Raw genomic sequence first — 27,596 nt, forward strand, 5'->3', positions numbered from 1 at the left:
GTCCGCCCATATAAACTAGCAGATAACATAGTACAGTACATTAGTATTTCAGTTGTATAGAAATACAGAATAAAATTGAACTGAGTTAAATCCTATTCTGAGTAGATGTGATTAAATTAAATCACATTTGAATGGGTATGACTGGTTTATCCAGAAAGAAGAAATTTCAAATTTTATCGTAATGAAAAAATTTGAATTGGATATTAATTATTGCAATTTTATTTATCGCTCATTTATATTTTTAGAATGAAAATTTGGATACAGTACTCTACTTTTAATAACAAACGCTAATTTGATCTTGTCCACAATCAACAAAATTGGCTTTTATAATCAAATAGAGTTATTTTAGAAAAATGCTACACAAGTAAAGCAACATAAAATCCTATCTGCACCGATTATTTTTTTATAGCTTTGCAGAATTAATGGACACTTTAATATGCCTTTGGTACTGTATTACAAAGAGTGTTGGTAGGGAAAGTATGGTATCGATACAGAGTTCACTTAAGGTAAATACAGAGTAAATAAGAATTAAAAAAAACATAGCTTTTGTTGTAATTATTCACTTCAATGTTCTAACTTTAATTTACAATGCAAGAAAATATAATAACCTAACAATAATGACTGCAGATGAAATACTTTATAATCAATCATATTTAGATGGATTATGATTAAATGAAATGATTATTTACGAAATATTCCGATATAGAGCAAGGTTTTGTACTGTAAGGTCAACGCTCTTAATATCGGATTATCAATCATCATAACTCATAGTAGTAAATTGATGGTCCAGGATTAATAAACATGGTTATTCAATTTAAAATTTGACGTAATATCTTTTCAACAGTAACTCTTACTAAAGTCAGCTCTCGAGTTGAAATATTCTACTTTCTATAATTAAACCAATTCAGATTAATGCCGATAAAATAATTTAAATTAGATGCTTTCGATTATCTTTTTTGATATATTGGATAAAAACTGACTTGCTATAAGATATATTATCTTACTAGAAGACCATCAATGTTATTAATAAGGTATAAATAGAGAAGATATTTCGAGTAATATTCTGTTAATGCACTATTAAAAAGGCACGAAATCAATCTTTGTTATTATAAATCAATTCAGTATCAATATTATCATGATAATGTGATTGATCTGAATAGGAATATATAAAGTATTATTCCTGCTATTCTTGCCAGAAGTCTATTGTTTTCCTCGACAGTAAATGCTAATGACCCATTACGTCGAACAAGATGATAATAGACGCCAATTTGTGCTTAGCTCCGTAATCTCCATATGCCAACTTATCCATTTCTTGTTGATTGTATCAGCAATAAAAAATCGATAGGTAAATGCTAGAGATTTCATTAAAACAACACTTCAAAGCGATAAATCACAATAACCATTAGAATCTAAGTATAGAGAAATTTACGAATTTATGGTACTAATGCTTTAGTTTGGCCATAATGTCACAAGATTCTAACTTTGAAATTGTAACAGCTACTATCAATCAAATGAAATGGATCATTTCTATGGCTAAAGATGAAGGATGGAATCCCGGAGAAGATGATTTTGTATTTCAGTTAGCGGATCCCACTGGTTATTTTATTGGGCTATTAAATGGAGAACCAATTTGTTGTATATCTGCGACAAAATACAACATTCAAGCAGAAATGGGGTACTATGTTGTTAAAAAAGAACACCGTGGTTTAGGCTATGGTAGGGCTATCATGCAACATAGCTTGAAATACTTGAAAGGCTATAATATTTTAATTTATGCCTTACAACATAAAATTGGTACGTATGAAACTATAGGGTTTAAAAAACATGAGGCGATGATACGATATGCAGGAATTATAGCGAAAAAAGAGGTTATTAGTGATAATATTTATTCAGCTAGAGACATTCCTCTGGACAAAATTGTAGAATATGATGCACGTTATTTCGCAGAAGAAAGGAAAAAGTTCTTAAGTGCGTGGTTAATGATTGGAACAGCAAACAGTTTCGTATATAAAATAGGAGATAACATTCGAGGTTTGGGGGCAATACGAAAAGCTCAAGATGGCTATCGTATAGGACCTCTATATGCGGAAACACCGGATATCGCAATAACTTTATTTCATCGTCTTTGTCAAGACTACGAAAACTGTAAAATCACCGTTGAATGTCCTGCATCCAACGCCGATGCCAAAGAATTGGTGAAGAAGTTCAAGCTGGACAAAGTCTTTCAAGGTTCAACTATGTATTCGGGAGAGCTGCCTAAAGTTAATTTAAATCACATTTATGGCGTTATAACTCATTAAAGTCTACTAGTGTCGCTTATTTTGTTTGCAAAAATGTAAAAATATTTCTAGTTATAGCTTTCTATGCCTTCTTAATTCTAGTTAACACTGTACCCAATGGATGTAATACTTCATCTACATGATAAATAAAGGTTTCAGAATCTTTTTCGATTAGATTTGATTTCATGATATAAGTGTTTTCAAATGGTTCCAACCAGTAACGATATTGACTATGTGAATATAGTCAATACTGTTGCTATCGGATTGTGAAGCTATTTTGGATAATTTTATTACCGATAATATCTATCAGTGGGTGATTGATGATTCAGTAAATACGATTGTTTCATTCAAATTTGTTTTACACCTTCATTTTTGATATAAGGACTGAAAACTTACTTTTCAATGTATCAATTCAAATCACGGAGACTAGTCACACGTTTTTTTCTAACAACTAGATCGTGCGTAAGTATTCTTGCTATTTTTTAATGCTCATCGTCTTCCATTTTAGTGTCTATACTAAAATTCAACTGAATTGGAGCTACGTATTACTTGAGTGCAATGCAATATTTCTGTCGTTCTTAACCATTATATCTGTAGTGAGGCTGTTAGGCAAACTGTTGTTGTCAATTTGTTAAGTAGAATAACTCAGATATAGCTTAAAAACGATACTAAAATCTAAGGCTGTTGACTATAATAGGCATATATAAGTAATGTTGGTGATAAATCAAGTAGGACTTGCTATGAGATATTGTATCTTACTACAGGACGAGTCATGTGATTAAGTATAGGAAAATACAGATCAGATATATCGAGTAATATTATGTTAATGAGTTATCCAACAGAAACTCTGGATTGCTCTAAGAATTGAATCCTGGAGTAGACGATATTATAGTTTAGCTACCAGATTCTACAGGCTATTTTATTGGGCTATTAAAATAGAGAACCAGTTTATTGTATATTTTGAAAAATTACAGTTTTCAAGCAAAATGGAAGGATGCATATTCCACGTAACGAAATACATTTAAAGAAAATTCACAGTTAGATTCACTTGCTACATACGCTTCTTTGATATAATAAAGGCATATCATAAATTTTGTGAAAATTGCATATTAACGGCTAGAACTGCGATTACAATACTGAACAGAGAGTGTACATTGATCAGTAATAAAACACAATTTAGTATCAATATAATATCCTTGTAACACAACCTGTTCTACAAACTGTAATTAAAGTGTAGTTCACACAAGTAATTTTAGAATAGCAGATTTTATTACTGGTTCTCTATCGATTGAAATACTGTGTAGATAATAGTACAACAAGCTCAGACAGACAAGGAAAACTTTCTACAACAGCAGATCTTAGAAAAGAAGGACTAAGAACAACAATGACAGAAAAGTGTAGCTGCTTGTATATGTTATCTAACTTGTTTATAACATGATAATTGCGAAAAACATTAATTCAACACTTACAGAACTTAGTATAAGAATAAAATTATATGATTATGTTCTACGAAGCTGAAATCAACATACTTGCATTATCACAAACATTACTTATATATATACCTATTATTGTTAACAACCCTAGATTTTGGTATTATTTTATGTCTAATTCACTTCTACGTAACATGTTGACAACAATAGCTTGTCTAACAGCTTCTCTGCAATCCTGTGCTAGTTTTAGCCATTAATGCGAGCAAAACTGAATAATAAATTATTGTAAATGTCATCGGCAAGATGGTAGATAATGAGCTAATCTAAATTAACAAGGACCTTACGCCAAACTTCTTTTACAAGTCCATTAGTTCTCCAGCGATATGTATCAAACTACAAGATCTTTCAAGTTAACCAAATACTTTAAATATACGCTTATATGAAATCATGAATCAAATTCAATTACATCGGTTTCATTTAAACAGCGGCAATCGGTAGTATACGTATTGATAAAGTAACGTGTTGCCGCCGATGATAGCAACGGATTTAGCATTTTGTTGAGTAGGGAGAATGTTACCATGCGGCTGAGCATAGACTAGTCGGGGCAACTTGAAGAAGGCTGAACGTGTATGATCGATGCTTTTCAAAATAAGAAAACAAGTTACTCTAGTTTCTTGCAAACTTTATTACATCAATCTCACAATGTAATAAGATACATGTGGAATTATTCTCGTACATTATTGCACTCTTAATCTTAGCTACAGTATATCTGTAACATAAGTCGACAAGGCGATATTAATAACGCTAGTCGTCGTATACTGTTTCTTAAGATAAGTGGTACAATAATATACATGATAGACGTAGAATAGAGCTACAATGCGAAAAATCAAGCCATAAAATACCGCAACAAAACAAGTGAAATTTTGTAGAATCTATCCATTTTTGAGGAATTAATTGGTATTGATGGCGTCAGACAAATTTTATTTCAGTGTAATAGCCTAGTTAGGTAATATTGCACGAGATACAATTTTGGATGCATGGAGCTGTGGAAAAGTTATTTTGAGTTATGACCTTCAATGGCCGAATAACACGTAGCGTTTTATAGTACTGATTTCAAATTTTTAAAATCAGTAAAGCGATCCATCATTTGTAGCCTAGATATATCATAACCCCATTGTTGATTTTGAAAGTCCATAACAGCACCTATTCATCTCTAGTATAATCGCATAGTCATCTAAAATCGCACGAGATGTCTAATCTCGGCATTACTGTGGAATAGGCAGCTTGAGCTAGTACCAGCAATCAGCGATCGAATGAAAGAGTTGGATGACATTGACTCGAACATTCAAAATTAGCAAAGCGATTCATCATTTATGGCCTAGAGGTGTTATAATCCCTTTGCTGATTTTGAAAGCTCAATTCTATAATAGCACGTATTGATCTCTAGTGTAATCGCATAGTCATGTAATACCATATGAGCACCTATTAATTTGTAGCATAATCTCATAGTGATGTAGTATCCTACGAAATAAAATACTGTCTAATCTTGGCATTCCTTAGGAATAGGCAGCTTGAGCTAGTACCAGCAATCAATGATCGATTGAATGAGTTGGATGATATTGACTCTAACTTTCAAAATCAGCAAAGTCATTCATCATTTATAACTTAAAGATGTTCTAACCCCTTTGCTGATTTTGAAAGCTCAATTGCATAATAGCTGGTATTGGTCTCGAGTGTAATCGCATAGTCATGTCCTGTAATAGTATAGGAGATAAAATACTGTCTAATCTGTGCATTACTGTGGAATGGTTAGCTTGAGCTAGTACCAGCATTCAGCGATCAACTGAAAGAGTTGGATGATATATATTGACTCTAACGTTGAAAATCAGTAATTTATATATTATATATCAGTATATAAGGCATTACCAGCAATCAGCGATCATCTGAAAGAGTTGGATGATATTGACTGTAACTTTTAAAATCAGCATAGCCCACAGATGTTTTAACCCCTTTTACTGATTTTGGAAGCTCAATTGCTTAATAGCTCGTATTGATCTAGATCTAGTGTAATCGCATAGTTTTATACTACCATCAGAGATAAAATACTGTCTAATCTCGGCGTTACTGTGGCATAGGCAGCTTAAGCTAGTACCAGCATTGAACAATCAACTGAAAGAGTTGGATGATGTTGATTCTAGCGTTCAAAATCAGTAATTTCTATATTATATCTGCGTATATATATATATAGATATATATCATATAGAGAGAGATATAAATAGATATGTATATTACATATAATATATTATTATTATATATGAGTATATACATATACATATATATATATATATAGAGAGAGAGAGAGAGGGATAAATATTTATTATAGAACCGAACCGTTAGCAAGTCTAGTTGTAGGCATTTTGCCGATTTTGAAAGTTGCATTGCGCCAGAGGCTGCAGTCATCTGGAGTGTAATCGTCGAGCCATGAAGTACTGTATGAGATAGAATACTGTCCCATGAATAGCAAGCTGTCCAAAAGACGAGCGTTGCTTAGGTCAATCAGAAATTTCCATATTATATCTTAGCATATATATATAGATATATATCTATATAAATCGATATATATCATGTTAGCAAGTCTAGTTGTAGGCATTTTGCTGATTTTGAAAGTTGGATGACACCAGAGGCTGCAGTCATCTCCAGTGTAATCGTCGAGCCATGCAGTACTGTATGAGATAGAATACTGTCCCATGAATAGCAAGCTGTCCAAAAGACGAGCGTTGCTTAGGTCAATCAGAAATTTCTATATTATATCTTAGCATATCTATAGAGATATATATCTATATAAATCGATATATATCATATAGAGAGAGATGTAAATAGATATGTATATATATTATATATGAGTATATATACATATATATATATATAGAGAGAGAGAGAAAGAGAGGATAAATTTCTATTATAGAACCGAACCGTTAGCAAGTCTAGTTGTTGGCACTTTGCTGATTTTGAAAATTGGATGGCACCAGAGGCTGCAGTCATCTCCAGTGTAATCGTTGAGCCATGCAGAGATAGAATAGGAGATAGAATATGAGTAGCAAGCTGTCCAAAAAGACGAGCGTTGCTCAGGTCAAATCCAATCATAGCTTATTCACTGATAGGATTTGACTGGAAAATAGAGTCATGTATACTACAGTAGATAGTCATTTGGAGGAGGATCGAGCCTCGCGTAGGCCAAATCCAGTACTTTCAAGATCTGATAGTAAACACTATAGCACGTTCCATACTATACTTGAATGTCTATAGACAATCCAGTCGACACCAGTCAGTCCATTCAAATCCACACCAGCCGCTGTCGTCTAGCCAATCAGAGATCAGCTGCCAATCTGCTGTCTGACGATCGACTAGTATGTATCAAACATCGACGTGGTTGCATACACATTCCAGTTAAATTAGGCCACAAAAATAAGCTTGTATAAAAATCTCCAAATGATCCATTGATCGCACTAGACTGCTAACGAAAATCTTCTCCATTAGCGGCCTTGGCAGGCGTTCTTCTTGCTCATTTTCACTTCATTTGTGGCATTTTTGCCTTGTTTTACTTATTGTAGGAGAGCGATACAATCCGATTGGTATTAAGAAAGCATTGAGTCATCTTTTTCAACTCATTTGGACTCTATGTACCCTGTAGGATTGAGTTGATTGAGAAGTGAAGAGGAAATTAACCCTTGAAAGGCAACAACAACAACAACAACAACCTTCGACATCGGCAAGCGTTGTAGGTTGAAAATGGATCCTGAATTTAAGAATCGTCTTGAAAAGAAACGCCGTAAAGTCCAAGATACCTTTGAATTTGAAGGATGTAAAGTTGGACGGGGTACTTATGGCCATGTTTATAAGGCCAAGATGAAAAGCAGGTAAACATGAAGACGATGCAATCGTCCTATCCTATAGCCAACCAATTTTCCTTCCATGGCTACTTTCTCCGTTCATAGTCGATACATTCCGTCAATAATAAATAATAATAATAATAATAATTAAAAAAGAGCGCTTAAAAAAAGGACGGTCGATAGCATGATTTTAAAGTGTATCCATCTACCGTGCTTATTCCATCGGTATGATGCCAACAAAAGAGTCTTTTTCTTGCTGACAAGGAAGGAGTTTTTTCCAACGAGTTGCACAGTGTTGAAGATCCAATCGCTTGACATTGATAGCATGTTGTGACCAATAAATGTAATTTCTTTTTTATCGGATGGATAGTGGCAAGGAATATGCCTTGAAATTAATCGAAGGAAGTGGTATTTCCATGTCGGCCTGCCGTGAAATTGCTGTAAGTCATGACAACGTTGAATCATACTTTGAAAACCGACCGTAGTCAATTTAATTTGTATTAGTAATGCATGACTTCAAGCATGATGCTGTTAACCAAGTTGTCATCTCGACTATTTCTTCCTTTTCTATTACATCCTTAGTTATTGCGAGAAGTCCATCATCCCAACGTCATCTCATTACAAGGAGTATTTCTAACTCATACCAATCGAAAAGTTTGGTTACTATTCGATTTTGCCGAGCATGATTTATGGGTAAGACAGGATGAACTAATCGAGTAGAGCCCAGGATAGCATAGCTCTTTCTACGATCATGTAATCGTTCTAGTTTGTCAAGAGCCATCTACGAAGGCCCAACGACAGTGCCTGCATGCAAATTTCGACTCGTTCTAGTCTAAAATACCCCAGATAAATACTTAACCATAATCTAGAATTCACTAGTCGAATCCACAAGCAATTTTATGCATGACCTACATTCATCGCAAACAAATATTATGCCTGACCAAGACAGTCATGATCTTTTGCTAATTTTTCATCCTATCTTTGACGTCCTGTTGCAATCCATCTTGCCACTGTCATTTATCATCTTCCTCATGAATATTCCGTTAATGCTTGTAATAGTATTTGTTATCATTGACAGCGACCAAAGTATCCCTTTTTCGTTACATTCCTCGCTTCTAGTCATACCAAAAGTTTTCCATCGCTTTATTTGCTTCTAGGAATGCCCAGCTTTCCTTGACTAAATTGTAACAAATGAAGTAAAGAATACCAAACGTTGCTTCCCTTATTTTATAGGATTCTAAAAACTCGATCAATTGTGACTACATTCCAAACAGGAACTCATTTTATTACCATCATTAAATCAGCTGCAATAGCAATAACTGCTCACCTTGTCCTTGAATTAGTTCGGGCGCCATTTAATAACCAAGATTGTGACCACGTTACGTTCCACATAGTCAGTGATTGCATCCATCAAAGACCTACAGAGGCAATTAACGTCCTTAGTCGTATCATCCATTTCATTTGGAAATGAAATGGATGAATCTTCAAGTTCACAAACTAATCCTTGTGTCATGACATTCCATGAGTAAGCATACTTGTTAACTAGTAACTTGCACAGTTGTTGCAAAAGTATCTTAGCATAATAGATGCTGTAATCGTTGTTGATGAACGCTCTAGTAAAAATGCCTTAATTCGGTTAGACGCTAATCTCCAAAGAAATGTGTAGAAATGGATTATCTTCTCCACTGAATATTGTATTAATATTACTTGTCTTTATTTGTCATGATGTATAGCACATCATCAAATATCATCGATCGAAAGCAGGTGATAAAGCAATCTCTCTCGATTCCAAAATGGTCAAATCTTTACTAAAGCAGATTTTAGAAGGGATACACTATTTACATGCCAATTGGATTTTACATCGTGATTTGGTAAGTTTGCTATAGTACGGCATAGGAAATCAATTCGTTCACAACGATGCTCTTTCTGTAACATAATATTCGATTGCATTGAAATAAGAAACCGGCCAATATTCTCGTCATGGGCGAAGGACCAGAAAGAGGAAGAGTCAAAATTGGTAATAAAGTGGAACTTATCAAGTACTTTGTACCAGTAAATTGTCTTTCTCAGCCTTGTTTTAATAACTACTGTCCGTATTGATCATAACAGCCGACATGGGATTTGCAAGACATTACTGGTCGCCTTTGAAACCCCTTGCCGAGCTAGATCCAGTCGTAGTGACATCTTGGTATCGAGCTCCTGAATTACTCCTGGGTGCAAGGCATTATACTAAAGCAATCGGTAAATTGATATAGCAGGTTTTGAGCTCTCTAATTATAATCAGTAACTAGCTATTCATTAAAAGTTGATAATTGCATCGTAATACTGCTCACGCTACTCATCATAAATTGATTTCATAATCTGTTGTTCATTTTCTTCAACGACTGCAACCACTGTTAATGCGCTTACCTTTGAAATAGTTCTTATCGATTGCTTCCAATATCATTCACTTCCATTATCATATTCTTTTGTAGACATTTGGGCTATAGGCTGTATTTTTGCTGAATTGCTTACTTCAGAGCCGATTTTTCATTGTCGACAAGAGGATTTTAAAACGAGCAACCCTTATCATCGCGATCAATTGGAAAGAATCTTTATGGTCATGGGATATCCGCATGGTATAACTTTTAAAATTGTTCTGAATTAAAATCAAAACAAATTTGCCATGTAGCTATGTTTTTGAGTTGTGCTTATCCATGCATTAAATAACTATAGAAAAGGATTGGGAAGATATAAAAAAGACACCAAACTATGCTAAATTAGCGTCTGACTTTAGAAAAATTTCGTATGTCTAAAATCGATAGAATTCGAAATGAATAATTGTTGATATTGATTCTATGGTCCTTCTAATGCCTATTGCTATTTTCAAATTAAGGACGTACACAAATTGTAGTTTGGCAAAATACATGGATAAATTTAAGATTAAGCAAGACAGTAAAGAATTTATACTGGTTAGTTCATCCTATTCTATATTTTGTTTAGCCATATCTGGCTGATTATGAGATGTTTTGTCAACAATTTTCTCTCCCATAGCTTCAAAAATGCCTAACAATTGATCCAAATAAGAGAATATCGTCTGAACAAGCCATTGATGATGCATACTTTCGCGAAGAACCACTACCAACGGAAGAGTAAGTATAGTGACTAATTGGTAAATTTCTACTGCGTTCAAAACAGTTGATGTTGTCGAATTGGCTATAGCGTATTTGATCACAAAACAATTCCATATCCGAAAAGAGAATTCCTAAATGAGGATGACAATGAAGACAAGGGTGATAAGCATAAGGTATATTGCGATGGCGTAGATTATATATATTAAACACTTTATGACATATCAGCGGTTGGTTGTGAAATAGAAATGATTTGTTATACAAGCATAAGGATGTCTTTATTACTGTGACTTAAAGTTAATTTTATGGAAATGTAATATCCTATTCCCAGATAATCTTCATTATACGTTCCTGTTTATTCATAGAATAAAAAGATGGAAGCTACCACTACTCATAATGTTAACATGGATAACATGATCCATAACAGGTCGCATCAACAACAACGAATGAATAACGCCTATTCTGCAAAGCGTGCGCTGCCAACAAATCCAGTGGCAAATTACCAGCGGCAGCAAGCAACTCATATGGCTGTTACCGCTAATAAAGGGAATTATAGTTCAGGTAGCAGTTTACTTCAACTGTTATTAGCATCAAATTACTATAAGTTCTTAAGTGTCAATCACTTATTACTCACCTTGACCCGTGATATTATCGGACTTATTTTCATGTCTAGTTTAATTTACTTTTTCATTTTTCCTATATGGATACTTATACTAAAGATAAATATAACGTCATTGTAATTGACTTGGTAGTGAATAATATCATTTCTTATTCGAGCGTGGTATTGTGCAGTAATTAGAAATTGTAAACAATTTTTTAATTATAGCTAACAAAAATAACAAGATGTTTAATGACTGCAAAAAGATGAAGGGGTATGCGAAATAACATCCATGTCGAACTAATTTCAATCGAACGCGTAAAAGACACTTTATTCTATGACATAACTTTATTGGAGCTCTGCTTCAAGTTGTGTATACTACTATTTCGAGTAGTTGTAATTTTGATGTAAATGCAAGGCATAGTTGCTCCGGATTGCCTTTACAGTAACAAGATTAATCAGAAATTCTGCCTCGTATAGAATAAGCTATCCAATTTTTCAGGTCCTCAATAACATTGTATAAATTTACTGAATCTGCAATCCAATATGTTATAAATGGACTATAAGCTTTGTGTACAAATAGTCGTTTACCTTTTAGTATTAGCAAAACGATATTATGAATGACAAGGTAAGCGTAGTTGCGCCAAGGATAAACCTGTGAATACGGTGTAAATGGATTATGAGACCTCTTTGATAGCAAAATTAGGATCCCTCATTTATTGTATTATAAGTAATCTGTCTGGTATATATGTAATAATACTGTCTAATTGGCGCTCCTAAATATGTCATGTGTTTAAAGTATTCCAATAAGCGATACGAAATGAGTCAGTATCGTATTTCGTATTGTAAGCGAACAACTGCAATACTTTGTGCTCAATATCGACTGGTCATTGGCGGATATCCTGCAATACCTTAATCAAAATTATAATGGTAGACATGACTGACATTAGCCAACTGCACTGATCATGTTAGATTGCCTTCTCTATAATTTTAATGAAGTCAGTGTCGTTAGTTTGTAAATATTTGCTGTTAAATGATGCTTTATTGCGTTGGTACGTATCAAGCAAACGGTACATGCACAGTTTTAGGAATTCTCTACTAGAATCCTGATGGTGTTAATATTCTTCATCCTTAGCCTCATTGAAAAATATCCTATACACCTTTGACTGAAATAAAATTATAATTGCGAATTGAATTGCTATTTGCTGTAATGCAAGATGTGTGTTTAGGTCGCACATATCGGCTAAATTATCATCGTTTATTCTTTATTGGATAATTAGCTGTGCAATCTAATTTCTAAAGATAGCAAAATCTTTTTAGCAATGATAGTTGGCAGAGTAGAAAAACTTGACCTAATCAATAACTCGTTACTTATGGTTACGGTAGATATAGATCGAAAGAGTACTTTAATTTGAAGATTGATCGTTTACTTCAGTATTAATAAAAAACATCTCGATTCAAACGAAAATAACGTTACGATATATAGTTTCATTGCGAGTAACGTAATCGCAAATATGAAATAGTCTAAATTGTTAGCCAATACCATCTGCTTAGAGGCTTAAGTAAATCTATACAATGTACTTTTAAAGCAATAAGAAGAATCTTAAAATCCAACCGCAAGTTGTATATGTAATTTAATAAATGAGGTATATGAGATACTTGTACTCTAATTGTAACAAATGCTATCTAATGGATAGAGATAACGTATGCTTTGTATTTAAAGCTAAACATTATTAAACATATTCCGGGTAAAATTGCGCATTATTAATTAACTATAAATTCTAAATGGTCTACGGCTGTATCACGTTAAATTAGCAAGATGTGCGATGGCCTTACAGCGTAATATTGTTATGACGGAGTTTTAGCAGTATTCGAATTAATGGCATAGTCTTATAAATACTGTTAGCCAATACTATATGCTTAGGGGACTAAGCTCATTGGTGCAGTGCACTTTCAATGGCATTGAAAGAATCCCCAAAGTCAATGCCAAATTGTATATCTTACTAGCTATCAAATAATTATCGAATGTTTGTGAGTAAAATCTAAATGCTAATTATATGAGACACTTGTACTCCAACTATAGCAATACGATGGAAAGCAAAGTAGCGATAGCGCATGATTTTACTTAAAGCTAACGTTATGAATTTTACTCGAGGTCAAATTGTATATTAGTCATTCTAAATTCTAAAAAGCCTACAGCTGCAGTACATGAAAACCAGCACGAGATACTGTGCGGTATAATAACATTACAACTAAATATTGCCATGACGTAATTTTAAACAGAGTCCTAATTAATGACCTAAATAATTCCATATGTTTTCCTGGACAGTTTTGATATTGGACGCCTTCTATTATATATGGTAAGTCAACTCAATCCGTAGTCGGCAGTAATACAGGTTTTAAAAGTCGTTCTACAGATAGTATATATATATAGTCTTTCCACTTAGCAAGAGAGAGTCATTTTATTCCTTCATTAAGCTCCATTTTAACGAAATAATACAAGTCCACTCGTTATTATTATATTAAAATGAATTCAAAGGCAGTCAGTATGAGTATAACATTAACAATCTTTCTAACAGGAACTTTTTGTTTCCCTACAGCAATAGGTGAGAATGAGAATTCAGTAATCCTGTAGAAATACGCTATCCAAATTGGAATGCTGTTAAGAATGCCATATAAGGTTGATAATGACGACGCATTAATAATCTGCTTGGAATTTCTTTTTAGCTCAATGCGATATCGCATTAAATTTCACCAAAGGAGAATTTCACTCCATTGATTATCCTCAACATTATCCTGCTAAAAAATGTTCTTATACTATTCAAGCTCCTTCCGGTTATCATATTATATTGAATTGGCAAAGTTTTCACGTAGGATTGCCGAAGCAAAATGATCGCTGCCCCAGCGATGAAGTTGCAGTTTATAATGGCCGAATTAGTTTACACCAAGGCCGAGTAACAATGTGCGGCTATGATGGAGAAAGTGTTACATCAAGTGGAAATATTTTAACAGTGGTTTTATCTGGCTACAGCAATCGAAGGTATACAGGATTTCTGGCTAAATATTTCATAGGTAAGTTATTTTAATCCTCATAACGATATACACACTTGTAAGTATTTGGCCTTTCATTTCGTTTTGGAAGCATTGATGATTGCTTTGAAACAAAGACTGAGTATATTTAAGTTCATTTACATTTAATATTTCTAATATACGTATCAATGCAGAAGGGTGTGGGGTTTTTCGTATGGATTTTCTGTATTGTGAGCTGTACCCCTCTCGTTTTACAAGATACTGGAAATTTAACAAATCAGATATATTTTATAAAACGGCTATTCTATAAGCTACACATACTGGTATATACGACTACAGAATTTTTAGAGTTACATCACATAAATTGATGAACAATTTTGCGAAATGTAGCCATAATTAGCTAGAAACTGTGAGAATTACATTAATTCAAATTGTTCGACTTTCTAATGGTTGTTGTTATAGTCAATGAACCAAATATAAGGCCATTGAATATGTGATAGCTATCAGTACTTGATCTGAACCTTAATAGCAATGGCAATCCTTTCAGTATAACAGTCTCTATTTATCCATTTATGAATGATTTTTAAGTTACTATTTAATTATCTTCTCTGACAAATTAACAAGAGCTTCATGAACAAATTCCAGAAATGATTTCGGCCATGCTCTATAGTAAATCCGGCCTTCAGTAAAATGATATTACTAATCTTCTTAGTATGCAATTTCTAAGAAGATTCAGCTTAACTTTTCCCTTAAACATAACCACAATTGAAATAGTATTGCATAGATAGATAATAATTATTAGACTGCATTACATAGTTTAAATCGGTAACAATAAAGCGGATAATGCCGATCTGGTCTATTATGACTATCCCTTGCTTCACTGCTTTGGGTTATTTACACAGAGTAGTTTATAAATAATAATTGAGATTTACAGAGCCTCGTACATAATTGAAATATTTGTAATGAAGCGTCGGTTCGTTATATATTACAGGTACCGTAATCTCCTAATTAACAGTATTTACTATAGCAATATACGGTAGCAATTTAGGCGTAATAATTTCAGTATTTGCTAAACTGCATATCAACTTAATTCGGGTTTCAGTTAGCCTAAGCAAGATTTAGTACAAATTCGAGGATAATACAAATACTGTACTAAATTTCGAATTGTTTTTTTTAACTTTATTTCAGAACGCATTAAATGTGCTAGTATGACCATAACAACAGATATTGGAATGCTTTCTGGCCCGCTAGCTTATCCTTGGGATTGCCTATATACGATACAGCTGGCTTCAAATCGAAATGTTAACTTTGAGTTATTGCATCATAACGTTTCATTGCGATCTAGCCAGTCCGCCTGCCTATCTTACGTTGCACTATACATTAACAATTTCACACCCAAGAACGAAATCTATCAGTTTTGCTTTGATCATATGTTTCCTCCTATGTATTCTTCGAGTTCCAATATCGCATTTGTACGATTTCGTAGTAAGGAGCAGCAAAATCCATTCTACGGGCTAACGGTTTTATATCGTTCACGTAAGTTGAAAGTTCAATTGCAGCAAAAGGTGCCATATTTACTCTCTAGTATTGTACGTATATAATATGCATAATTTTGAAGTTATAACTACAGGAATTTTTCAATAATTCAATTTCATTGGCTATTAAATGAGATATAGAATAAAGTATAAAAGTAAAATTCTGATACATTTGTACAAGCAAAACCTCACAGCTATAGAAATTTAGTACAGTGTATTTTATTGAATTATTTATTTAAAGCTCAAAATGACATTTTCTTGTGCGTTGCTATTATTACTAGCTCTACACTTTGATAGCATAATCCACTAATTATTGCTATTGCTTTTGTAGATTTTGTTACTCATTCTTCTCCTACAAAAAAAACATCGGTGCCAGAACATAACATAGCTGTTAGAATTGTCTTAATCATAGCTATAGCATCAGTAGCATTGACCGCTATTTGCTGCTCTGGATATCATGGGCGAAAATACTACAACAGACGTATTGAAAATCCTGAAGAAGTAGAGCCACTACAGCAATGAGTGACAATAGCTATAGCTCTAGAGATGCGAGAAATTTTAACAATAAAGAAAGGCATATCAAAAATTTCTATCGACGAACTTATGGCAATATATCATGATTCGGAAATTGACTAATGAGTAAAAATTTTTCATATAATAATGGCATATCACTTATGATGGTTTGCCGATCGAACTGATGGAGATTATACTCTATAAAACAATACGGGTTTGCCTTCATTATCTTTATAATATCATTTTTGGTTTGGTAGTAATCATGTAAATGCTACCGTTAATTACTGACAGATTGAGTCGCTTGCTGCACTTCACGATAGGCCCATTTGGAAATATTTAAATTCTAGATTTAATAAAACTAGACTACTATATGCATACTAAATAGTAAGCTTATTAGTAATACAAGTACTAATCTTGGTACTATTTGAGCTGTATATGTAGTTTATAACAAGAATTATAGGCATGAGATTTTTCCCCAAACATAATAATTTATAAAATTATGGCTGAATTATATTATCCGAACACAATTAAGTTAAGATATCTAGTACTTATTAAAAGATATGAAAACCCTTTAGACTGTCATCAATTACTATGCCGGGTCTGAAAGTACAATAATATTGCGAATTTTTTTGTCTATCAACGGTAATTAAACTCGGCAAGTAGATGATACTAAATTTTGCTAGCATATTGTAATACTACTTACGGATAATTCTATAAATTTAAACTTATAGTACTCTTTAAAATTTTCGACGGTAATTTTTAAACATGCAGATAAAGTAATATCATATTATAGAAAATAATTAATATCTAATATTTACCAGAATGCTTATATATGCACCTTATTTATTTATCTTATAAAACTAATCGTTGATGAAACATATAATAAATTAATCTAAAGTAAAAGCACCTGGGTTATTCCAGAAGAACTAATAGACAAATTATATACTAAATTTTAAAGAAATCTTTATTATAGGATTAGAATAGTATGCCTTTAAGCATTATGTTAGATATTAATTACAGTTTTTATTCGACAATGTATAGATTAGTATAACTACGCTTTAATTTATAGCATTTATAATACTGTAGTTTCTTAATTGTGTTATTTATAAACTCACTACTATATATTCTTATAGAGGGCAGATTGATAACTTGGAACACCAAAATTTATACTAGCTCTATACAAAATACATATAAAAATTTTTAAGAGCACTCATTCTCGTTTTACTACTGTTATACCTTAACATTGATAGTGATACATAAAATTTATTCGTAATTTTTATATGTAAAAATATTGACCAAATAGAATCGAATAATTGCAATAGTAACTCATAGTGAGATAGCTCAATATTTTGCATAACCTGTTACTTCAGTGATGTCATAGAGTGAACTATTTATAACTTTACATTCGTATTGTTTGTTTGCATACCTTTATTAAATCCAATAAAAGCTTTGAAAAAATTAAAATATATCGGCATGACAACGTTGAACGTAATCTGCGTTACTTGTATCCTATTAATTCAGGTCGAAAGAATGTGTTATATATCTGCTACTTATATTCAAGGAGGCCTTTTTCCTTCCTTTACCTTAAGGTGAGTTAATTCTGTTTGGGATTACGTTACTTCTGGACGTGCATGCGCATTCATTTCCGGTTCCTAGCTATATTATAATAATGCCGTATCATACCTATAGCAGCCTATAACTAACTAAAGTTTGTAACGAAAAAACTAAAACTGCGAGCTTACTAGTAATGATATTCAACTACTTTCAATCCACTATCATTAGAGGGCTGCAGTACCTGCACATCTCCCTTTTACTATTAGCTAATCAACGAAAGTAGATTAAATACCAAGCAGTCTATTGCCACATGAATATCAATTAAGATTGCGTACGTAACGTTACAAACAGATACACTTATGTCATAAAAATATCTATTTAATACTCTAAAAATATAATAATTAACATTAAATTTCTAGTTGTCAAGTGATAATTATGTTACTGCTAGTTAGCGCAAGTTACACCTTAGGACAGAAATAAATATTATCTCACTTTGTCGACATAACTTTATGTCGCTTTTTAAAGGTTGCTTAAATTGCTTTAATTACATGTACTGCATTTAGAAAACTCTGTATCAGATTTTTTACCCTATTAGCTTAATCTTTACCTATCACCTATTCATTCACTACGGTACCCTTTTCTGCTTTTGAATTTAATTTTGAAGACATGAGAATGATTTAAAATACTAAGATCAGATGAAAGTAGCTTATAAATTTTCTGATGCTGCAATATAATTACATTTCCTAACACTAATTAGGCGATTTTATTTATGTTTTAGAAGCAGATATCGAAAATGAAGGTTGTCTTATTAACATTATTGTTCTTTATTACCATTGCCACGACCGTTCAGGGTGAGTTTTATAATTAAATAATCTCAATTAACCATTTTCTTTATTTTATTCTCAGTTACTCTAAGTTACAACTAATTAAAGACCGACAACCTTTGTATAGCGTTAGGACTAGCGTCATTTATTTATGGACTTTTCTCTCAGTCCGTTGTAGCTATGTTCTGTTTAATTTAATCATCGGTGTTTGAGTAACCTTTTATTTCAATTCTTAATAGCAAGTTGCAATATCACACTAACATCAAGGAGTGGCAGTTTTAAAAGCCCATATTATCCTCAAATGTATAATCGCACATATTGTTACTACTCCATTTTCGTTCCCAGTGGCTACATAATTCGATTACATTGGCAGACATTTGATGTTGGCACACCTCAGACTTTCAGCAAATGTCATGGCGATAAAGTAACAGTTTATAATGGATACAAAAGACCAGGTACTAAGAAAGTGGAGCTGTGTGGTCAAAAGAAAAAGTCTTTTTCTTCAACATCCAATCGTCTTACGGTTGTGTTCGATGGACGCACTAGTCGCAAATATCGAGGCTTCTATGCAGTTTATGATACAAGTAAGTCTTCCTCTCTTCATCATCAACAAAATTAATAGAAATTATACTTAACAATTTTAATTAAAACAAGGTAACACAAATTATACTATTTGTTCTGTCCTTGTAGTAACCCCTATCGTAATGAGCAGCTACTAATTAAACTTATTCCAACAATTTAACTATATAGCTGTTATTTAGAATTTGACTTTCTTTGCAAGTAAAACTTTTTGGTATGATATTCGGCTTGGATTTTAATTGTAATAGAATTAATGCGTACTTTAGATACCCCGATGGCACGGTATGATTTTAAAATGATAGATTATTTTTTAAATTAGCAGCCAACCAATTTACTATATATTGGCCAACTGCAGCAGGACAAATTCATTATTAACTACCGTACCTACGCAAAGATTTCATTGAAGCACAAATCTAACAGCACGTATTAATTTCGATGGATCTTAATCTCAAAGAGCAAATACAATTGATCGTTCTTGGACCATCTTTAGAGAACGACATTGCATCTAATACCTGATAGTAACAATTAAATTGATGCCTTACTTTCCTATTTGATAGATTAATATCAAACTATAAAATCTTCCTGCTAACGACTGAGGGTCGACATTAAAGCCGAGTATTAAATAACAGTAACTTGCAATTATGGCTAAATTTTAAGATCGATGTCTAGCTTGTACTTATGTAGTAGGATAGATAGAATAACAAGGTAGCTTCCATTAATAATAATATAGAAATGCTAAGTTGTAATAGCATTTGCTTATATTACACAAACTAGATTTATATGGCTGCAATGCATGCTGAACTTGTTGATTGAATAGACAGAAATAGCTAAACTCTTAATTATTATCCGGCTAAAGAATTTTATCGCTTATATTAAGCTTTACCATCAATCACCGGCACTCCGAAGAGACCTGTTACTCCTTCTCGTGTGAGTACCTCCTCTTATATCTCCAAGACAGTAATTTTCAAAAATTCAACTTGTACCCGCTATCAATGGTACCATAATACACCACAAGGAAAAGTCCCCTACAAAACAACGATTACTTGTACGAAAGGTAAATTTTATTCTTTGCTTCTTAACTTAGTCAATCACAAGGACGCATTCAATTGCTATTCAAAGATACAATTCTGCAGTGACTACAGGATTAAAATTGGCTAAAATTTCCTGGTACTGTTACGGTTAATTGGATTAAATTATAAATTCTAGTTTTTCAAAATCAATTTTCTCAGTATACTTATAATCAAGCTTACTCAGTTAGTAAAAACTTTTAAATGTTACGTATAGCTACAGGATAAGCAATTAGTACCTTTGATAAACTTGAATAACATTCAGACCGATGATATTTCAATCAGAATATGGACGATTTAAAGTAATAACAGTCATCGTACGATATAGTTGCACCCTTTACAACGTTTTGTTCGTCGTTTTAAGTACAAATTTGTTACCTGCGCGAGTTGCATCTTCAGCAAATTTCCATACAAAGCAAAACTATACTCAGATTCTACTGGTTGCGATATTAGTGTTAACGCTTTCTTACTATTTGTAATTATTTTTGTGCTACATGATTTCTATTATAGGTGTGAGCGTGGTTACCATTATTGCTGTATCGGTTAGTATTTTCATTTGTGCAATAATTGCAGGAATTTTTTACACTATTAAAAGACGACGAGGACCTCATTTTGTTAGGCTATAAAGCGAGTGGACCACATCAGCACATAAAATTTGCTGGAATACACAACATCCTTATATACAGTTGTTTCCAATTAGCGGTAACAATTACGAATATGATTATGTTATTAGTGCAAAAGATGCGCCGGTTTTAGTGTCGTAGGAAACTACAGCGATCGCAGCATTTCGTTCTTATTCGGAGTCTTGTTAATTAATAATAGATGTTATTCGTAATTCTCGTTTACAATCTTCGGCTTCTACAGTATACATACTAAGAATATAAGTATTGAAAGCAATGTAATAGCGATTGTCTATTAACTTGAAGTACTAGTCTGCATTTGGGTAGGTTTTAGATAATGAAAATTCAGAAATTACTGTATCCCGTAGAATTTCGTTCTAATGAGTTTACTAAGTTTAGTAAGTGGATCGATGTTATTCATAACTATTAATTGCGATCTTTGGATTTGTAAACAAAGTTAGAATACAAGTAGTTAAAACAAGACAATTCGCAACAGCAGAGATTTATGTTAACGAAAACCATGCAATAAACTATTTTATTCCAAATCGTCTGTGATTAGAATTTGTTGGAGAATTCCAAAAAAGCAGATTTATTACAACATATTTGATAAATATCGATAGCAATATGTTTTATATCTCCAAAATTAGCGTAGAACTATGCAAACCGAAGCGTACACGTAGTTAAAGTAATGCAAGAGAGGTTTTTGTGAGCGAAAAACCAATAATAAACTGCTTGCATTCAGTATCGTTAGTGATTAAAATTTGTTGAAGAATGCAAAAGAAGCAGATTTATGGCTCCTTATTTAGACAATATCAATAGCAATAGTAATCATAACCTCAAAATCAGTCTAGAACATTGTGAACTTAAGGGATACAAATAGTTAAAGCAACGCAACAGATATTATCTTCTTTGTAGTGGAGATTATAACCTGCTGTTAGTGATGTTTGTTTACGATAGACTTGAAAATACAGTAACCACAGAATTTCCGTCTTATACTTAGTCTAGTACGTGAATCGATGTTGATCATAACTTTTATATGTGATTTGCAGCTTTTAAACAAGGTAAGTAGATGACCAGTTATAGCAACGCTGCAGAAATTGTCCCCTTGCATTTGATAGTCTGCAACTGGAGAAGTTTATATTAACGAGAATCCCGTAATAAACCATTTATTTCGAATTATTTGTGATTTCAATTTGTTGGAGATTCCAAAGAAGCACATTCATAACACCTCGTTTAGGCAATATAAACAGCTATATGCTTAACATCATAATAATCAGTCTTGAACATTGTAAGTATTAAGAATTGCTCCTTGGCGAGTAATATGCATTAATACATGTACTTCTCAACTCTCATGTGAAGACAAGAAGTGATTTTACTGAAGTTGTACCCGACTTTATATAACATATCTACGCATACCATAGCCGTATGATACTCCCACATTGTACAGTAATCTATTCCATAAAGATAAATGCATCATAAACATCATAAAGTCATATTACAATTTCAACGATTGCTGGTAACATAGCTTTATTGCTTGTTACTCTACACATTTTACAACTACTGACGTAACAGCAAGTGAAAGCAAATAAGTAATTAAAGCGACAAAATAGAGATTGTCTTCTTTGTGCTTGGAATGATAGTCTGCAAATGGAAAGGTTCTTGTCAACAAGTAGGCTGTAACAAAGTGTTTTATTCTGAATTGTTTGCGATTAGAATTTGTTGAAAAATTCCGAAGAAGCAGATTTACATTGCCCCATTTGGTTAATACTAATAGTAATGTGTTTCATAGCTTTTTCTCTCCCAAATTTTGAATAATCTCAAACAAGTGTATCACTTATAGTAACGTAACCGAACAATAATAGTAGCCCATTAATTTGCTTATCTACATTAATGCCCATGCCATTCGATAAAATGAATTATACAAGCTCCAGAGTATGATTACAATTAACGCGGCTATCACAGATATACAACTTTCATCTTGCAGTAGTCAGCAATCCATCAAGAATGATATATGCACAAATGCATGCATGAATGGAATGATCGCTGCTATTTCACAGGCATGCAACTATTAAAGTATTAGTTAAACAATCCATAACCATCATCAAATAGAGCTTCCTTGGAATGATAACAATTCTATCCCCAATAATTATGACAAGCATGATGAATTGATGATGTCAGTGAGAGAATGCGCAGAATAATCTTTTCATCAAATAGAAAAAATAAATCTGTGGTTGGCATTCTAGTGGATATATGATCTTTGTTAAAGAGCTCAACAGGACTTAATTTTAGCGATTCATATGTTAATTAATGCTTGCCACATTGATCAGTAACGTCGTTATTATTACCCTATTGACAGTTATTAACGAAGGCTATACAGTAGATTCATTAAAGGAAAAGAAAAATTGCCGTCATTCTATTCAAGAAGCTCTCTATTAAGGCTAGGAAGGATAGTTAACGGAACTTTTTATCTAAGTTATCAGGAAATTTCGTGATAGACATACGATTTGGTAAGTTGAAATTCTCTTACTCGGTTTACGGATTCCTTCTCAGTTATCATGATGCAACAATGAATAGTGGAAGATATTGTCCACGGCAACGATTGTGCCTTTGCTTATCAATTCGAGCAGTATCTTTAATCATTGAGCATAACTTTTAGCGCTCTTTGGGAAAGTAAAAATTATTTTTAAGTCACAATTGAAACAATATCTTTCAAAATCTTCCTTAGCTACTTAAAGTAAGATCATGATGTAGTTTACTAACTAGTAAGGCTATCCTAGTAAAAGATAGAGTCCTTAGGATCGAACATGCTGGATGCTTGTCAACTCTAGTATCTTTAATTAGGCATTGAATATAAAACTTTAGCACTCCTTTAGGAAAGTGAAGTTTATTTTCAACTCAAGCTAAAAATATCATCTTTCAGTGTCGTTCTTAGCTACTAAAAATAAGACCATAAAGCAGTTCACTATCTCATGAAGCTATCAGATTTTAGTCTGGCAAATGATTTCTAAAATTTTAATGTATAGGTTACGGTTAATATACGTAAGTTTTTTAGGTGTAGAATATCATGGACAGAAGTCAACAGGTCGCTCGCTTTACATCATCCTTCGTCTAATTACTTGCCATATACGTCTAATAGACTGTAATTTCCACCATAAAATTAGTTTATTGCAATGAGTTAAGTCTTAATCATGACAACAAATTAACTTTCGTATCAAACTTACTGATCACTGCCAATTTCTATAGGTTTTTTATGAAAGAATCGTAGATTTAAACCAATCAAGGAGACAGCTTCGCTTATATTTCACAGCTAGTAAAATCTTATCAGGTTCCTTTACCATTAGTCATTCTACGTCAAACGATGCCTTAAATGATATATTACTTTGAAGAAGGTTTACAAAGGTTCATAAGTACACCTTTTAGGCTGTAATTTAAGACAAAGATAGATAGTGTCCTCAAATATAACCTTTACAGTTTCTATTGCAAAGGATTCTGATGGATGGCAAGTCAAATTTTGAGAAAAATATGTTCGAAATGGCATCTTATAATGCCTTTTCTCATACTCAGTAAAAGCATATATGCATATGCTTAAACATCTTATACTTAGAGGCTCAGCAAGATACAACTTAAGATAGTAAAAGTAGATATCGATAACAGTAGCGCAAATTGTATCAGAAATAGTTTGTGGCTAGTATGCCGATTTTGACTGATTATGATAGGCTTAATAAATATCCATAAACTTCTCACTATACCAGTAATAACGTAATAAGCAAAGAAAGAACTAAAAAAAGACGCTATATTTTTATTTACTCTTATTCCTTCCATACCATTTTATCGATATCGAACTTAAAATCAAATTGTTTCTCTAAGAGTTGGATTCTAACTTTTCCCTAGAATACAAAAAACCCTTTCCGCCATGAAATTAATTTCAATTGCTATCATAACTGCCATCATGATGGCCTGTGTCGACGGTAAGAAGTTAATTACAAGAAATAATGCTCTTATTACATTGCAATACTTAATTTTATTTTTAGTCTATAGGATGATAAACTGAAATTATGGCTTACAATCGTTATAATACACTATCTATTTTTTATTTGATTGATGATGGTAGCTAGTTGCAATTTCAAGTTGACATCGAACTCCGGATCCTTCCATAGCCCAAATTATCCAAATAATTATGCTAGTGGAAAGTGTGAATATAAAATTACAGTTCCTAAAGGTAAAGCGGTCCAGTTAACCTGGAAAACTTTCAATGTTGGTCCTTCCAAGGTGAATAAGAAGTGTCCTGGAGATACAGTTTCGGTCTATGATGGCACTAAGGACAAAAATAATGGCATTGACATTCTGTGTGGGCAAGAAATTCAATCAATTACATCGAGTGGCGGTAACCTGACTATCATTTTAGATAGTAAAAGCGACAAAAAATATAAAGGTTTTTCAGCTTCCTATACTACAAGTACGTGAATTCTTCTAATATTTATATATATAGATTAAAACCTACTAACAGATATAATTTAATTCTCAAGCCTTGTAAAACTTCTACATAACATGTATAATGCATACATATACCGCACATATTTATTGCAAATACAGTATATGGTACATTGCCTATAAAGTAACGTATGACATATACAGTTTATACCTAAATTTTTCTAATATTATATTGATAGAAACCTACTAATACGTATAATTTCATTAAAAACCTTATATGCAGCGTAAATCGGCGACTGAATTTCTTTTATTCTCTTTAAAATCACAGTTGACGTAGCCTGTAATGGTATGACTTTATCGACCGATTCAGGATATATTGCCTCTCCCAATTATCCTAACCCATATCCAATTAATTCAAATTGTTTGTATAAAATACAACTGCCACCTAGGAAAGTTATAGCTATTGGCTGGTTAGGCTTTGATATTCCTTTTGGCCAACCATCAAATTGTCAAGACTACGTGGAAGTTTATGATAAAGAACCCACAGAAAGCAGTAAAGTTTATCGCTATTGTGACCCTGGATATTATCCACCCCAATTTACCTCTAGCAGCAATGTAGCCTATATAAAATTTGTTAGTTCCAGTACCAAAAACAAGAATCACAAAGGTTTTATTGCTTATTATCGATCAGGTGTGTTAAGCAAACACAGTGCCTATATTCATAATAGTTAGTCTTTCGAAGTATATCAGGCGTGATTGCTCATTAAAAGCTAATGGAAAAGAAATTTAGCTGATGTATAGATAATTGCAAATATACTCGTTTTATTTAATAACCTTGTAATCTACCGTCTATTAAAATTAGGTACCAGACAAACCTGCAATATCAATTATGGTACTGCGACAGGAGTCGTTACAGTTCCTAATGTACCATCACTAGTTGGTCAAAATTTGGACTGTAAAATTAACATCAACGCGAAATTGTCTGATATAATTAATTTTAAATGGATGGAATTTGGCTCTGATTTATTCTCTAAGCCCGACTCTTGTCAAAATTTTATCGAAATTTACGGTGGTGACATGACTGCATCTAATTTAGTCTCGAAGAAATGTAATTCTAAAACAGGTTCTAGCGTCAGCATGAATGGTACAACGGCTATTGTGCATTATAAAATCAAAAATTATAACACCAAAAAAAACTTTCGCTTAGTTTATCAAGGAGGTTAGCCATATTATTTATACGTAAATAATAAATATTAATTAAATATAATTGGCCTCCAGTGTATATTTTTAAAATAATGGAAAGCACTTGATTAATATTTATTAATTTACTAAATTTATAATATATCAAGTGTTATGTCTATGATATTTTAAGATGATTCACTTAAATCTATTACTAACCAGATTGTAAATAATAAAATCTATTTCATATATGAATCGTGCGTGGAATTCTTAAACGACTCGATTCTGTAGAAACTTGCTCTGATATTGTATAATTCAGATTAATTAAATCATTTTTTTAGTGCTAGATAATACTATTAAATCCCATTCAATTGCTATACTGTCCCTTTTAGTAATACTCAGTTATTAGTATATTAGCAAATTGCTTGCTTATGATTACTTGGTTTTCTTCTTCTTTTAGTAACAACTGGAGTTTTACATAAAGAAATTATATTCAAAAATGCTACATGTGAAGCTATTGAATGGTATTACAATACACCATTTGGCAAAGTTATTTCTAGAACTTCGTTCTCTTGCAGCTCAGGTAATTTTATTAGCATTTATAGTAGCATTTCAATTAATTTAAGAATGATATTTGATCATATTTCACCTAAATCACTTATTCAAAGGATAATCGTAACTAGGCATGCTATCTAGGGTTTTAGTAATCGATTAATTAGTAATTGCAAAACTAATATAACATCCTCGATATTATAGATTTAATTAATTAAAATCAAATCTTTATTCTATTACAGCTACATAAGATAATTATTTAAAAATTTACTTTACTACTTAGATCGAAATAAATTACATCTTTATTATTTATACTAAAATAAAGAGCATACCATCGTACGGTAACAACGTTAAATATTGCTGAAACACATGGTTTATAATTTACTACTTCTTCGAGTAAACGGA

The 27,596-nt window shown here is 32.5% G+C and overlaps 4 protein-coding genes across 4 annotated transcripts; all 4 read left to right on the forward strand.

Moving 5' to 3' along the window:
- Positions 1-1,463: 1,463 nt before the first annotated feature.
- Positions 1,464-2,300, forward strand: TRIADDRAFT_61594 (uncharacterized protein; the record flags this gene model as incomplete). Its single annotated transcript, XM_002117498.1, has 1 exon — positions 1,464-2,300. One exon carries the CDS (start codon positions 1,464-1,466, stop codon positions 2,298-2,300), a length of 837 nt encoding a protein of 278 aa, XP_002117534.1.
- A 5,198-nt stretch (positions 2,301-7,498) lies between these two features.
- Positions 7,499-10,918, forward strand: TRIADDRAFT_32638 (uncharacterized protein; the record flags this gene model as incomplete). Its single annotated transcript, XM_002117499.1, has 11 exons — positions 7,499-7,626; positions 7,970-8,039; positions 8,182-8,292; positions 9,333-9,470; positions 9,559-9,616; positions 9,709-9,840; positions 10,074-10,217; positions 10,315-10,384; positions 10,475-10,550; positions 10,633-10,730; positions 10,801-10,918. 11 exons carry the CDS (start codon positions 7,499-7,501, stop codon positions 10,916-10,918), a joined length of 1,143 nt encoding a protein of 380 aa, XP_002117535.1.
- Positions 10,919-17,858: 6,940 nt separating this feature from the next.
- On the forward strand, positions 17,859-21,306 carry TRIADDRAFT_64360 (uncharacterized protein; the record flags this gene model as incomplete). Its single annotated transcript, XM_002117500.1, has 5 exons — positions 17,859-17,974; positions 19,109-19,347; positions 20,220-20,396; positions 20,920-20,951; positions 21,096-21,306. 5 exons carry the CDS (start codon positions 17,859-17,861, stop codon positions 21,171-21,173), a joined length of 642 nt encoding a protein of 213 aa, XP_002117536.1. The 3' UTR covers positions 21,174-21,306.
- Positions 21,307-24,978: 3,672 nt separating this feature from the next.
- TRIADDRAFT_61597 (uncharacterized protein) lies at positions 24,979-27,441 on the forward strand (the record flags this gene model as incomplete). The annotated part of the gene is made up of 6 exons (XM_002117501.1): positions 24,979-24,997; positions 25,141-25,485; positions 25,789-26,151; positions 26,323-26,679; positions 27,100-27,222; positions 27,434-27,441. The coding sequence occupies 6 exons, from the start codon at positions 24,979-24,981 to the stop codon at positions 27,439-27,441; spliced, it is 1,215 nt and encodes a 404-aa protein (XP_002117537.1).
- Positions 27,442-27,596: the final 155 nt, after the last annotated feature.

Source organism: Trichoplax adhaerens, genomic scaffold, assembly GCF_000150275.1.
Source record: "Trichoplax adhaerens TRIADscaffold_25 genomic scaffold, whole genome shotgun sequence".
NCBI lineage: Eukaryota > Metazoa > Placozoa > Uniplacotomia > Trichoplacea > Trichoplacidae > Trichoplax > Trichoplax adhaerens.